General features: G+C 38.5%; 1 protein-coding gene across 2 annotated transcripts in view; it reads right to left on the bottom strand.

The window, feature by feature from the left end:
• KIF15 (kinesin family member 15) overlaps window positions 1–13,472 on the bottom strand; it is a 55,171-nt gene that overhangs the window by 28,391 nt on the left and 13,308 nt on the right. For both annotated transcript variants that reach the window (XM_065933152.1, XM_065933153.1), the window contains exons 5-12: window positions 12,202–12,239; window positions 8,887–8,984; window positions 7,426–7,605; window positions 5,800–6,009; window positions 3,944–4,069; window positions 3,484–3,606; window positions 743–866; window positions 132–208 (exon numbers count right to left, since the gene is read on the bottom strand). In XM_065933152.1, coding sequence (XP_065789224.1) covers window positions 132–208; window positions 743–866; window positions 3,484–3,606; window positions 3,944–4,069; window positions 5,800–6,009; window positions 7,426–7,605; window positions 8,887–8,984; window positions 12,202–12,239 — 976 coding nt within the window. The remainder of the gene's footprint in view (window positions 1–131; window positions 209–742; window positions 867–3,483; window positions 3,607–3,943; window positions 4,070–5,799; window positions 6,010–7,425; window positions 7,606–8,886; window positions 8,985–12,201; window positions 12,240–13,472) is intronic.

The following is a 13,472-nucleotide window of genomic DNA, read 5'->3' as shown; positions in this document are numbered from 1 at the left end:
TTGCAAAGTCAAAGTTAAGTGTTTCAGTCTTCCTTTGTTTTACTGACTTTTGCCGTTTATTTCACTCAGAAAAGTTCCATACAGTGAAAGCCTAAAATACCTTGAATCCCTTTTATAGTAAAATTTCATACCTTCTTTTCCTGTTCAGATTTCTTAAAGAATAACATTGCCTCTCGGAAATACTTGATGTAGTTAGTCTCATCTTTGTCTGTAATGGGTCCAGTAAAAAAGAAAAGGAAACAGGAAAAATGTTTTATCTAAGTCTTAAGAATAAGCAATGAGCTGGAATAGCCTTTGATGGACTGCTCTCTATTACTCTAAAAGAATCAGACTCTCATCACCACATGATGAATTTCAAATTAACTCGGTCTACAAATTAGCTAGTCTTTAAAGAAAAGTAAGTCTCTGATATCCAATTCAGTAAACACAAATGACAGAATCTGGAAGTGGATCTGAGTGAGATTTACTAGTATCTCTTTTTTTAGCACTTATTAGATTAGGGATGCATTTTCAAAATTACTTCTACACTCCCTTCCCATCACATCTCACAGAACTCAGCACCTGTGGTAACTGTAGATTCAGTACCTGTGGTAACCACGTCTGGCTTCTATGCAGGTGAAATGAACAGGAACAGACACTCGTGGGAAATCTGGAGAGTTGACAGTGCTGTGCCTGTCATCAGAGGGCTCTCACACTACATCCACACCTAGGTTCAGCTTAAAGGACACTGAGCTCATCTTACCTACAGTGTGCAAGCTTTCTGGTAGCATCTGCCCTGAGGTAAGCTGGGCCAGTTGCTCTTTGAGTCTCTTCACTTCAGCTTGGAGCTGGGTCACGTTTCCTTGTGTGTCTTCATTTACCACTGCCTGTTCAAGAATTTTTTTTTTTAACCATTAAAAGAATGCTTTTTGAGTCATATACTCTTGTGTTTATATTTGTTTGTATGGTTTGGAGGGATGAAGACCAAACAGGTTGACACTTACATCTCACCAAGAGTCTGAAGGCTTCCAGAATTGGTGTGCTGGAGGGGAGGGGAGGCTTCTTTTCCCTGTGCCATCACCCTAGAACCAGAGACTCTTTCCCTCCCCTCCCTATGCCCCACTAAACAGTAAACAGGTCTTTAATCTGTTTAGGAGCCCTGGGCCCTGCTGGGCTGCTTCACTCCTGAAGTGAAGTGAAGTGAAAGTGGAAGTCAATCAGTCGGGTATGACTCTTTGAGACCCCATGGACTATATATAGTCCATGGAATTCTCTAGGTCAGAATACTGGAATGGGTAGCCTTTCTCTTCTCCCAGGGATCTTCCCAACTCAGGGATTGAACCCAGGTCTCCTGCATTGCAGGCAGATTCTTCACCAGCTGAGCCACAAGGGAAGCCCAAGAATACTGGAGTGGGTAGCCTATCCCTTCTCCAGGGGATCTTCCCAACCCAGGGATGGAACCATGGTCTCCTGCATTGCAGGTGGATTCTTTACCAACTGAGCCATCAGGGAAGCCCAGTTCACTCCTGGGGTCAGCGTATATTCACCTAAAACCGCTCCTTCCTGCGACTGACAGTCCCACCCCATGAAGAAGGGCAAACACCTCGCTGAGTGTCACCTCCCCCTGTCTTTGCTCACTAAAGAGGGGTGAGGGGCTGCAGGCTGGCCTGAGCTCCCCTGGCTCTACCCTCTCCAGAGAAATTCAACCCTGTGTCTTCCTAACAGTCCTCATAGAAGGGGGAGGTGGTTTGACAACTCCATTTGTGTTTTATTATCACAGTAAACGCTCTTTCAAAGAAATGTCTTCTATTAGATGACTTCTAAGAAGTTCAAAGTCTCACAAAACCCACACGGTGTTAACAAGACTCAAGAGCTAATGGGGACTTCACTGGTGGTCCAGTGACTAAGACTCAGTACTCCCAATGCAGCGGGCCTGGGTTCTCTCCCTGATTAGGGAACTAGATCCCACAACTAAGACTTGGCAGAGCCAAAAAAATTTTTTAAATAATAATAATTAAAAAAAGCCAAGAGCTGAGTACCAACCAAATCAAATACCAATACTTCAGAGTGAGGGGGAAATCTCTGACAGCCCGAAGCTCCCCATGTTCCTCTCTTAGGCTGGGTCTGCCCACTGGGAAGGACTGTTCACTTTTAAGTCCCCAGTATCTGAGTCACTTTCCCCTGGGAAGCTGCAGCAGAGGACTCACCATTGATAGTGACTAGTATAAGGTTCCTAGATTTCTTATTTCATATGTTAAGAAGTCATTTCCAGTTGGTTCTGCTTCTCAAGGACAGCCTCAACACAAGGCACTCCTATACACTATGACATCACAATCTCACATTGGTGATGTCATAATTCTAATTATCCCTGCAGCTTTCCATTTTCCAAAAACTTCTAATAAGTCCCAAAAGATAGGGTTAGGAAATGCTAATGATTTCTCCTCCTTGTATTACAGATATCCCACAAAGAGATCATAATCCAATAAAATGAATGAATAACCAGACCCATACTCTTCTGACTTATCCAGTGGAAGAGGCATCATGAACCTCTTTGCTTTTACCATGATGAGATCATCAGGAGTCTATTTTGTGGGGTAAGAATGACCACAGTCTCCTTTGAAAGAGAGAGGAAATTAATTTGCCAATATATACATTTTGATTCTTCTGTTTAGAACCAAAGAGACCTCCAACCAACCTCTCCAAAACAGGTGGGGACCTCTTTGGTCTTTTGACAGTCTGCACCAGGGGTTAGCCAAGTGCTGCTTGACCACAGCCGTGCTCATGTGTTTACACAGCATCTACAGCTGCTTTCTTACTAAAAAAGCAGAGATGAGTAGTTGGGGCAGAGACCATACAATCCACAGTTCAAGAAGCTGGAACTATTTATCACTTAGACCCTTTACATGAAAACTTTTTGGACCACTGATATAAAAGAATATCAAATAAACTTTTTTTTTCCTCTCTCTCTCTTTTTGGACATGCTGTACAGCATGTGAGATCTTAGTTCCCAGACCAGGTATCAAACCCATATCCCCTGCGGTGGAAGCAGAGTCTTAACCACTGGACTGCCAGGGAAGTCCCAAACTTCTGGTACAGAAAGAAAAACAAGGAATCCCTGGAGTTACAGACAACTTGAAAGACAAAGTGTGTCAAGGTCATCAACATTATTTTCATAGTGGATCCTCTGACCCTCAGCACCCAGCTCTGCTAGCATGGTTTAGGAACATAAATTTAGTCTCCAGCCCAATTACAAAGGAAAAACTTTCCCTTCCCTTAAGAAAAAGACAGGCCAAACAATAATGACCATAAGACCTAATCTAGGTCTCAAATTACATGATCTATACAGAAGGCTAGGAAAGATGAAAACAGAAACCTTGCTTACAGTTAGGCTTTCAAAACAGAGAAATAAATAAAAGCTAATGTTAATTTCAGGGCAATTACAAAAGCGAGATACTGCAAGCTTCAATATTTTTTTAATTTACTTCAATATACTCAGTATTTTACCTTATTTTTAATCAGCTTGGCTCTTTGAGCAAAATTAAGTGTTGATAGGGTTTCACCAAAACACCTAGATCCAGGATGAACATTTGCAATTATGACTGTTTTGGCATTACCTCCAAGGGAATCCTGTTTAATGATATAAATGGTACACATTTCAGGGGAGAAACCAAAAGATATGGCATAAACAAACCTACCTATGAAACAGAAACAGACTCACAGAGAACAGACTTGTTCTCTGTTGCCAAAGGGGAGGGAGGAGGGGGAGGGAAGGACTGGGAGTTTGGCAATAGCAGATGTAAACTATTATACATAAGATGGATAAAAAACAAGATTCTACTATATAACACAGGCAACTATATTCAATACCCTGTGATAAGCCATAAAGCAGAAGAACATAAAAAAATAGAATGTCATAGTGAGCATAACCAAAAAAGGGGCTCAGGAACCCAGTGATCTACTTTACCCGGAGTAAGAAGGTAAGTTTGGAGTCTCTGTAGCAAATGTGTCTCTGTTTTCCATTACCCACATCGACAAGCGCAGTAATCACCTGGCCCAGGCAGCTCAATGATCGGTTTATGTTACCTGCTTCCTACGGTGTTAGGGAAAAAGAACAAAAATTGAGGTGCATTTATTTCTTTTTAGTATTTTGAATTAAAATATACCTAGCAGGGTGGTAAGTTTGAATGGAAAGGCAAAACAAGGACAACATTAGTTAAGGGTAAGTAACTTTTCAGCAAAAAGATGTCCTCAACTGTCCCCTAACCTTTTCCTATTAAGGCAAACACTGCAATTCTAATACTATTCAAATTCAAACACAATAATCACTGAAGGAAAAAAATGCTGTTATCAACTCATGATTGTAATAGTTTTCAACTGACCTATAGGCAGGGATAAAATCAAGAAGAGAACAGAGGAAAACACGTTAAAGTAGTAAATTATAGGCATATTTTTCAAGCTTTTTATGTTAAAATGTTTGTTACATTATAAAGGTATGGTAACTAACATCTCACTCCCATGTCCCACGAAGCTCTTAATGAACATATTAGAGAACATTCATTCTAATTCTGTAAATTAGAATTTACATTTATCAGATGTAAATTAGAATTTACATTTATTATATGTAAACTTAAAATTTCTTTAAAAGAGTAGTTTAGGGAGAAAAATGTTTGGGTTAAACCTTTTACTTTAGGCAGCATATTTTTGATAACTGAGTCTGCAGAAATGGGAGTATAGAAAAAAGAGAGGAGAAATGGAAATTACTAAGCAAGATGCACTGAGTTCAGAGCTGCCACTGTTACCATCCTTAAAAGTGGTTTAGGGGCACAGTTGTGAGCATGGTCTATGGAGCTGGACTACTGCTTGAATCTCAGCTCAACTCAATCGCATGCCCCTGGAAAATTTACTTCTGTTTCTTCAAAATAGAAAGGATAACAGTATCACATCCTAGAATTCTTAGGAAGGTTAAATAGTTTTATATGAAGCATTTAGAATAGACCCAGCATTTATCCTATTATGAACACATGCTATTTTTCTTTGCTTTATGTCACCAAAGAAACACAGATGTGAGATAGCCTGAAGCTGTCTGAGGGCTCAGGAGGCTCAAATCCTCACTTTCATGGCAAACAGCACACTCTGCTCTACCATTTCTGAGACTTCACTATCTGCACCCAAATATCCTAACACGGAGAACCCACACATTCTGCTGACAGTACATGTTACAATACATATGCATGTGTGCTCAGTCGCTTCAGTGGTGTCCAACTCTGAGACTGTATGGACTGTAGCCTGCCAGGCTCCTCAACCCAATGGAATTCTCCAAGCAAGAATACTGGAGTGGGTTGCTGTACCCTCCTGCAGGGGATCTTCCCTGACTCAGGGATCGAACCCACATCCGCACTGCAGGCAGATTCTTTAACCATGAGCCACCTGGGAAGACCCCACAATACGTATATACATTAGTAATTCATATTACTGAGACCCTCTGGTAATGCCTTAGCCAAGAATGAAGTCCTTAACCCTTAACTCAAGAACGACTTCTTTCCCACGCTTCCCCCAAGTAAGGGGCATGTCATATCCTTCCTCTGAACCCTGCTACCACTCATACCATTGGCCCTTTTGGGTGACAGTGCATTCAAACACTCTTGCTCCTGACACTTGTCATATCCCCTGTATGTTTACTGTCCCTACACTACAACAAAATTTCCATACCTTTAGGATAGAACCAATTTCTTAATGCTTTGTAGCCATCAAAATACTGAGCTTGGTGTTGACTTCTAATTCTCAGTCAATTTGAATTGAAGACCATAATTCCAATCTTACCTTTAATCTCATGCCTTCTGCATGGGTGTCCTTTTGCCTTTCAGATCCTGCCAAATCCACCAGATTGAGAAGGGAGGTCCGAATATTCACAGTTTCATGGCTTTTCTCCATTGATTCTATTGTAATTGTAAAGACTGCATGAGACCTAGAGGATTCTCTATTCATTGATGTAGATGCGACACGTCTGTTTCTCCACCCTCCAGACAACACCTAGGCAAAAGGAAAATACACGATCACAACTTCCACGTTTTCACAGCACCTACAAACACCAGCAGGAAATCTGTAAAGGGTGGTGCGAGACTACTGGTCTACTGAGGAACATACGCAAGTACGCAAGCTAATTTTCCTTTCCCTTTCCTTTTCTGTTTCTTCTCTAGGTCATGAGACCGAACAAGCAGGAAATCAGAAGCCACAGGATCTAGAGTGGGTTTTGCCATTTCTCTATTTGTATTAATGCAAGCCATAAAATCTGTCTAAACCCTTTTCTTAACCAAAACTATGAGAAGTCAGATAAAGTAAATCTCAAAATTACCTTCAAGCCCAAAGCTTTGTCAGTCCTTTTGGTCTACATAGTATTTGTTTTCACTTCCTATTCTCTATGGCAGGCAGGCTACATGCTTCAGATAGCAGGCTCTAAAATCAGATGAATACCAGCTCAACCGCTGTCTACACCATCTACCAGCTGTGTGGTCTGGGGCCAAGTGACGTTTCCGAGGCTCAGTCCCATATGTATAAAATGGGAATATGGGTACCTCCCTCACAGTGCAGAACGTCTCAACTGTAATATGCATGCTAACCACTTAGCCCCATTAAAATTCAGATTCTGATTCAGTAGACGTGAAGTAGAGGCTGAGATCCTGCATTTCTAACAAGCTCCCAGGTGACACTGATAGTATGAGAACTACATTTTTGAGTGGCAAGGTCATAATATGTATTGGATAAATAAAGGAATTAGTAGCTTACCTCAAAAAGCAGATAAAAAATTAAATGAAATAATGTATACAAAGAAGTTAGTATAGGCTTCAGCACATATACTCAATGAATAGAGCTGTTAAACCCTATTAACTAGTCACGACATAAAAATGAAATTGTTTATATCTTTTGTTTTTTGGTTAATAATTCATGGTTTTCATAATACCAAATACTGTATATTAAATATTAGATAAATAATGACATTTACACAGTTGCAAATAGAAAGAGCAATCCTCACTCAAACATGAGACAAATTTCAAAACACTATTAGCTTAAAAAAAGTGTGGGACTTCCCTGGGGGTCCAGTGGTTAAGACTCTGCACTCCCAATGTAAGGGGCCCAGGTTCAATCCTTGGTCAGGGAACTAGATTCTGCACGCCACAACTAAGACCCGGGGCAGACAGATAGAAGATCGTGAATGAATGGAATGAACAATACCAAACTAACCCAAAATCAAGGGGTCAAATGTCTATTTTAACAAAGGGGAAATTTATAAAATATGGTCATACTCTTTTTTTCTTTCCTTCTCATGAACATCCTGGCTATGGCTTTATAAAATATCTTTAGTAACACAATTCTTTCTTTTTTTGAGGTCAAGGAGCTCTTCATAGCATGCTATGCTGTCTACAGATCAAATCATTCAAAGCAGGGTACCTGATAGGCTTCAGCCGCTGAGGTCACCACCTGCTCCACCGCACCAACAACAAAGACCCCCTTCTTAATATGCTCCCTTATGTACAGTCCAGCCGATGCAGAGTCCAGTAGGTCATAGATGTGCTCGTTGTAGATCTCAATAAATGAACACTTACAAAGAAAACTCTTTCCAGCTCCAGCCTGTAAAAGAGAAGCCTGGTTTAGTGATATTGTTTTCATGAGTTCATCCCAACCTTTCATGAGCACTCATCTTTCACTCACTACACAACATAAAAATTTCCTACAATATTATCCTTTACACAACACAAGATACTTAAAAGTCAGTTTAAAAACATAGGTTACTAGTTTCAACGTATCATAACAGTTTTAAGCAGCATCAATCCGTGGTCCCAGGAGCCCTGATGTTTCCAAGAGTACCTCAGAACCAAGACAGGGAAGTAAGACCTGAGCATGACAAATGGGCAGTTCCATTTTTTGCTTAATTGAGGTATAATTGATATAGAGCTTTACACTAGTTTCAGGCATACAACATAATGATTTGATATTTGTATATACTGCAAAATGATCATAAGTCTAGTTAACACCCATCACCATACATAGTTACATAAGTTTTTTTTTCCTTGTGATGAAAATAGCAATTTCATTTTCACCTGTCATATACTGGACTTCCTTATAAGTGTATCTGAATCAAGTGTTATATTTTTCAAATGACAGAAAATAAGGCATTTTAAAAGCCTCTTACAAAAAAATAAACAAAAAGCCCTGCTATAGGATTTTTAACTACTGAAATGCATGTCACTAAATCTATTTCACTGGCACGTAATATGCTTGTCTAAAGGCAATGGTAAGAGATAGTTTCTGCAAAGGAGTTAAGTGGTAACTCAATGTTATTTATCAGTCTCCCTGGCACATAGGTAATAGAATACAGAACACTAACGGCTCTTAAGCCTGGAATTCACTAAGGTAACGATGCACAATAAAGAGAATGGCCCAATCTGGGAGCCAGTGCAAAATGGAAACCCACTTAGCCAGGACAACAGAGCCACACCAAGTGTGAAGCAAGATTATGGTCAGATGGTAGCGGGTAAAGGAGGTAAAGACGGCCCATTAGTACTGTCAGCCTGGGTGCAGATAGGTGATACGGCTTCATGAATCTGTTTTCCTCAGTTAAGATTTTCTTTACACTTTCTCTTTTGTAAAATCTGAGCGTCTAAGGACCACTTTCTACTTTCTTTTAATGTCAGGTCACGGATGACGTCATGTTTTATAGACTAAAAATCTTTAGAAATAGAAAACTCAGAATCCTTAATTTTATCTTGAGAATTGAAGGATTTTTTATACCACTCTAGCCTATCCACCTGTAGATGACCAATTATACACCTCCACATATCATGAACTATTAGTAGTTAACTACTCAAAAGTAGATATTGCAATTCCCTTTATTTTTACAATAAGTTTTACCTTCTCTTTTTCACGTTCAATTAAGGAAAACAAATATTCAAAACTTCGAGGGATTACTCCTCTCAGATTATGAGAAAAATTATCAGATTCAGATGGTCCTAAAGAAAAATATAAAAAATACAGATATGTAACTGCTCGTTTTTATTCTGTAACAGGAGTCCTTCAAAATGGCAACAGTGAAAGACAATTTAACAGAAAAGACACATTGTATAATCAGTTTCTTCTGGGCTCCCAAGCAAGTTAATTTGTGGTAAGCGATGGCATAAAAGAACCTGCTTATCAACAGGTGCATGCTAGTCACTAAGCAATTTGAAAAAGTAGCTGCTGTTTGATAAATTTAAAAATCCAGTTAAGTCCCAAGCTTGAAATGTTTCCTTCTGCAGATATCAAAATTAGCAGAAATAACAAACAATTATACTTTACTGTTGCATAAGACATTCAGTTGTCTAGGATGACCTTTATATACTGGCAGTGTGGCCACGGGCTAATTAAATACTTAATCTCTTTGAGTTTTTCACTATAAAATGGAGATAATAATGGAAATAACTATCTCACTGGGTATAAAAATTAGCATTAGCTAGCATTTTCTTAATTGGGCAATAAAAGCCAGGGTGGTAACAAAGATACTGTAGCAATACTTCACAAGATTTTTATACAGAGAGAAAACTGAAGAGGAATCCTACCCTTATTTTGTTAACACTGGGGAAAGGGGGAAATGTAGTAGATATGTAAGTAGTAGCAGTTTTTGGAATATTAATTCAAACTATCTATATTTACCAGAAAAAATTATATAGCTGTGAAAGACCTAAAAGTTACTATACATATTAGTTAATTATACCTTAGAGACCAAAGGAACTAAGAAAATGCTGGTGTATGCAAGAAAGCTACAGAAAACAAATTTTAAAATATCATCATCATCTTGATGTGCTAAATCTAAAATAGATTAAATGGACCTTGTAAACTGTACCTTAAATATATGTATATATATGTGTGTGTGTGTATGTATATATATACAAACAGGGTAGAAAAATGAAAGTAAAGAACACAGAGGACAGAATATTAGAGTATGTGCAGATAATGTTTTAACATTTTCCTGCTAAATCCTATACAAAGATATTCAGCACACTCATTACAGTTACCTTATCACCTCTTGCCTAGTCTCCTGACTCAGCTTGCAATCCTGCTTCTGCTCTAACCACTTCTTATAGTCTCTACTCCATTCAGCTGCCTGAGTGGTACTTTTAATTTAACATCACTTCATGCAATGCTTCTTAAAACAAACAAACAGACAAACAAACAAACCTTCCCATGACTTCACATCCCCTCATAAAAAAATCCAAAATCCATGACTTGCCCTCTGGTTACAATTCCAACTTGCCCAATTCTGGAAAATTCCACCCTAGCCCCATGTGTCTTCTTGCTGTTCCGTGAATACTTCTCAGCATACTCTCAACTTGGGGCTTGACTGTGAATTTGCAGGGACAGGCAATCTGCAGAAGATTGTTCTCCTATAGTCTCAAGGTTCCTTCTCATTTCATTCAGTAAGTCTCCTCAAATGTCACCCCAAGAGGCCTCTCTGACTCACCAACCTAAAACAGTACCCTCTGCTCCTTTTTATCCCCTTATTTTTCTTCACAGCACTTATTACTGCCGCTGTTTAGTCACTAAGTCATGTCCAACTCTGCAACTCCATGGGTTGCAGCCCACAGGATCCTCTGTCCTTGGGATTTCCCAGACAAGAATACTGCAGTGGGTTGCCAGTTCCTCTTCCAAAGGATCTTCCTGACCCAAGGACTGAACCCGCATCTCCTGCTCGGCAGGCAGATTCTTTACCAATGAGCCACTAGGGAAGCCCACAGTACTTATTACCTCTGGCCTAAGTACCAGATATTTATTTGCTTTCAATTGTACATCCCACCCATGAGAATTATAATCTCCAAGAGAGCCTTGACATTGCCTTTTATTTGAATAGACCACCAGAGCCTTGAAGAGTGCCTGGCATATTTTAAGTACTCACTTATATGTATGTTACTGTAATTTCAGAGAAAGGAAGACCTTTCTTACTAAAACTCACAATTCAGAAACCATTAAAAAAAAAAAAAAACCTGAAATTCAACCATATAAAAATAAAAACTTTTGGCATAAGAAATACTTAAGCCAACAGAAAAAAACTATAGAAAAATCTGTCATCTATATCATAGACAAAGAGCTAATCTATTTTATGAATCCCCACAAATAAGTAAGAAAATGATAAGCTAATTTTTAAATAAGAAAAAAAGCTTGAATGAGCATTTAACACAGAGGCTATTTAAATGTTCAGTAAATGTATAAAAAGGTGGTCAATGGAAATCAAGGAAGTGCAAATAAAAACACAATGAGACAGTATTACACATACTCCAGAATAGCTAAAATTTTTAAAAAGGACAATATGAAGTGTGGACCTGTACAGGAGCAGTGGGAAATTCCACGTTTACACACCTCTATCATGGCCCTATCTACAAAAGCTGAAGGTACACATACTAAGACCCAGCAAGTCCACTCCTAGAAGTTGAAAGTTCAATAGAAATGAATTTTGAAAAGACACATATAAGAAAACAATGTCCATGCCACCATATTCATGGGGTCTAAACTCTCTAGCAACAGCAGAATGGAAAACGTAGTCTATTCATACAATGATATATTATACAACTACATGCAGTTAACATGAGTGAATCTCAGAAACTTCATGCTGACAGAAAGACTCCAGACATAAAAGAGTAAACACAGTAAAATGCCATTCATAGAAGTGCAAAAACAAGCGAAACTAGTGATGACAGAAGTCAGAGTAATACATATGTCATGGGGAGGAGTGGGAGTAGTTACTGATTAAGAATCTTGATCAGAAGAGTGGCTATGCTGCTGCTGCTGCTGCTAAGTCACTTCAGTCGTGTCCGACTCTCAGCGACCCCACGGACTGCAGCCCACCAGGCTCCTGTCCATGGAATTTTCCAGGCAAGAGTACTGGAGTGAGGTGCCATTGCTTTCTCCAAGAGTGGTTATACGGGTATATAAATATGTAAAAATTCATTAAACCCTCTTCAAAAGTTGTTAGTTAAGCAGATATTCTGTGCTAAGCTTTGAACGGGAATCAGCCAAAAACACATATTTCACTGTTATATAATGGAAGTCGCAATCTGACAAGAACCTGGGAAATGACCCTAATTTCATGAGTTCAACATCATACACAGAAAGTATGACTTTCCAAAAAACATGCTAAGTTCTGTTATCACAAAAGAGTGGACTAAGCCAGTAAGTGTTAATCTCTAGTTTACTTACCCATCATGGTAAACGTTTTCCCTGAACCAGTCTGTCCACTGTAAAAAAGAATGTTTTATATATTACTTTCACACACGAAATTTAGAAGACTACCTAATTTTAATATGGTCTACCAGTATATAAATTTTCCCCACAAAGAACTAATTTTCTTTCTTTCTTAACATTTATACCAGGTAAAAAGTGAATGATCCATTTTCTTTCTCTCCTATTCTACTACTAAGAGCTAACTACTCTTACTTGTCTGATAAGTCCTTTCAGAGTATACAAACATAGTCAACAGAGTTTTCATTTAATTTTTATTTACAAAGTTGGAATGATGTTATTCATACTTCTCTGCAACCTGTTTTTTTCCCCCCTTAATTTTATTTCAGACATTTTTCTACACGGGTAAACAGAAATCTACCTCTTTATGTTTAATGGCTATGTAGTACTCCATGAATGTATCATAATTTATTGAACCAGAACCAACTGGATTTTTTTCCCTAATTTTTGCTGTTCTAAATAATGCAGCAATTCTCCTCCTAAATTCTGCCTTTAAAAGATACTAAGATATCGTCATACTAAAAAAAACAAAAACATCCTTATGCTACAGGCTTATTTCGTGTAGTGTCATAATTTCTCAGGTACCCTGAGAAACAGTGGTAACAAAAAAATACAAAAAAAAAATTTTAAGTTGAATATAGTTGTCAGTTAGGGTGATAAATGTGTTTAGATTGGATTCATAGCACAAATATAAAATGCTGAGTTTACTTTTTGATTCAATGCCCCAAGAGCTAGAAAACAGCATAATCTACTTGTTTATCTATTTCTTTTGGAAGCAGGTTGGAAATAAGTTCTTTAGTTAACTCAGAATGAGAAATGGATACTGTTGAGTGCCCTACTTGAAAGTGAAGGGGACACTATTAACAACAACTTTAGGAACTTCCTTGGCAGTCCAGTGGCTAAGACTCCATGCTTCCAATTCTGGGAGTTCATGTTCGATCCCTGGTCAGGAAACAAGATCCCACATGCCCCAACTAACAATGGGTGCCAAATATATTAAATAAATAAATATTTTTAAAAATAGCTCGTAAACCACAAAGTATGCTCATTCAACCAATAAATCAATGTTCACTTCTCTCCATATACTCCTCCTTTCTAACCTCAACTACCAAAAGTAATTTTCAAAGTAAATACTATGACTAGTATGCCTACAGGATCTTCAAAGAAAACACTTTGAAGATACATAATCTCTGGTGACTGGGGATTTCATTTTCGAGCTTTACCACTCA

The sequence above is a fragment of the Muntiacus reevesi genome, chromosome 4 (genome assembly GCF_963930625.1).
Source record: "Muntiacus reevesi chromosome 4, mMunRee1.1, whole genome shotgun sequence".
In the NCBI taxonomy this organism is placed as follows: Eukaryota; Metazoa; Chordata; class Mammalia; order Artiodactyla; family Cervidae; genus Muntiacus; species Muntiacus reevesi.
This window is presented reverse-complemented; position numbering and strand designations above follow the sequence as displayed.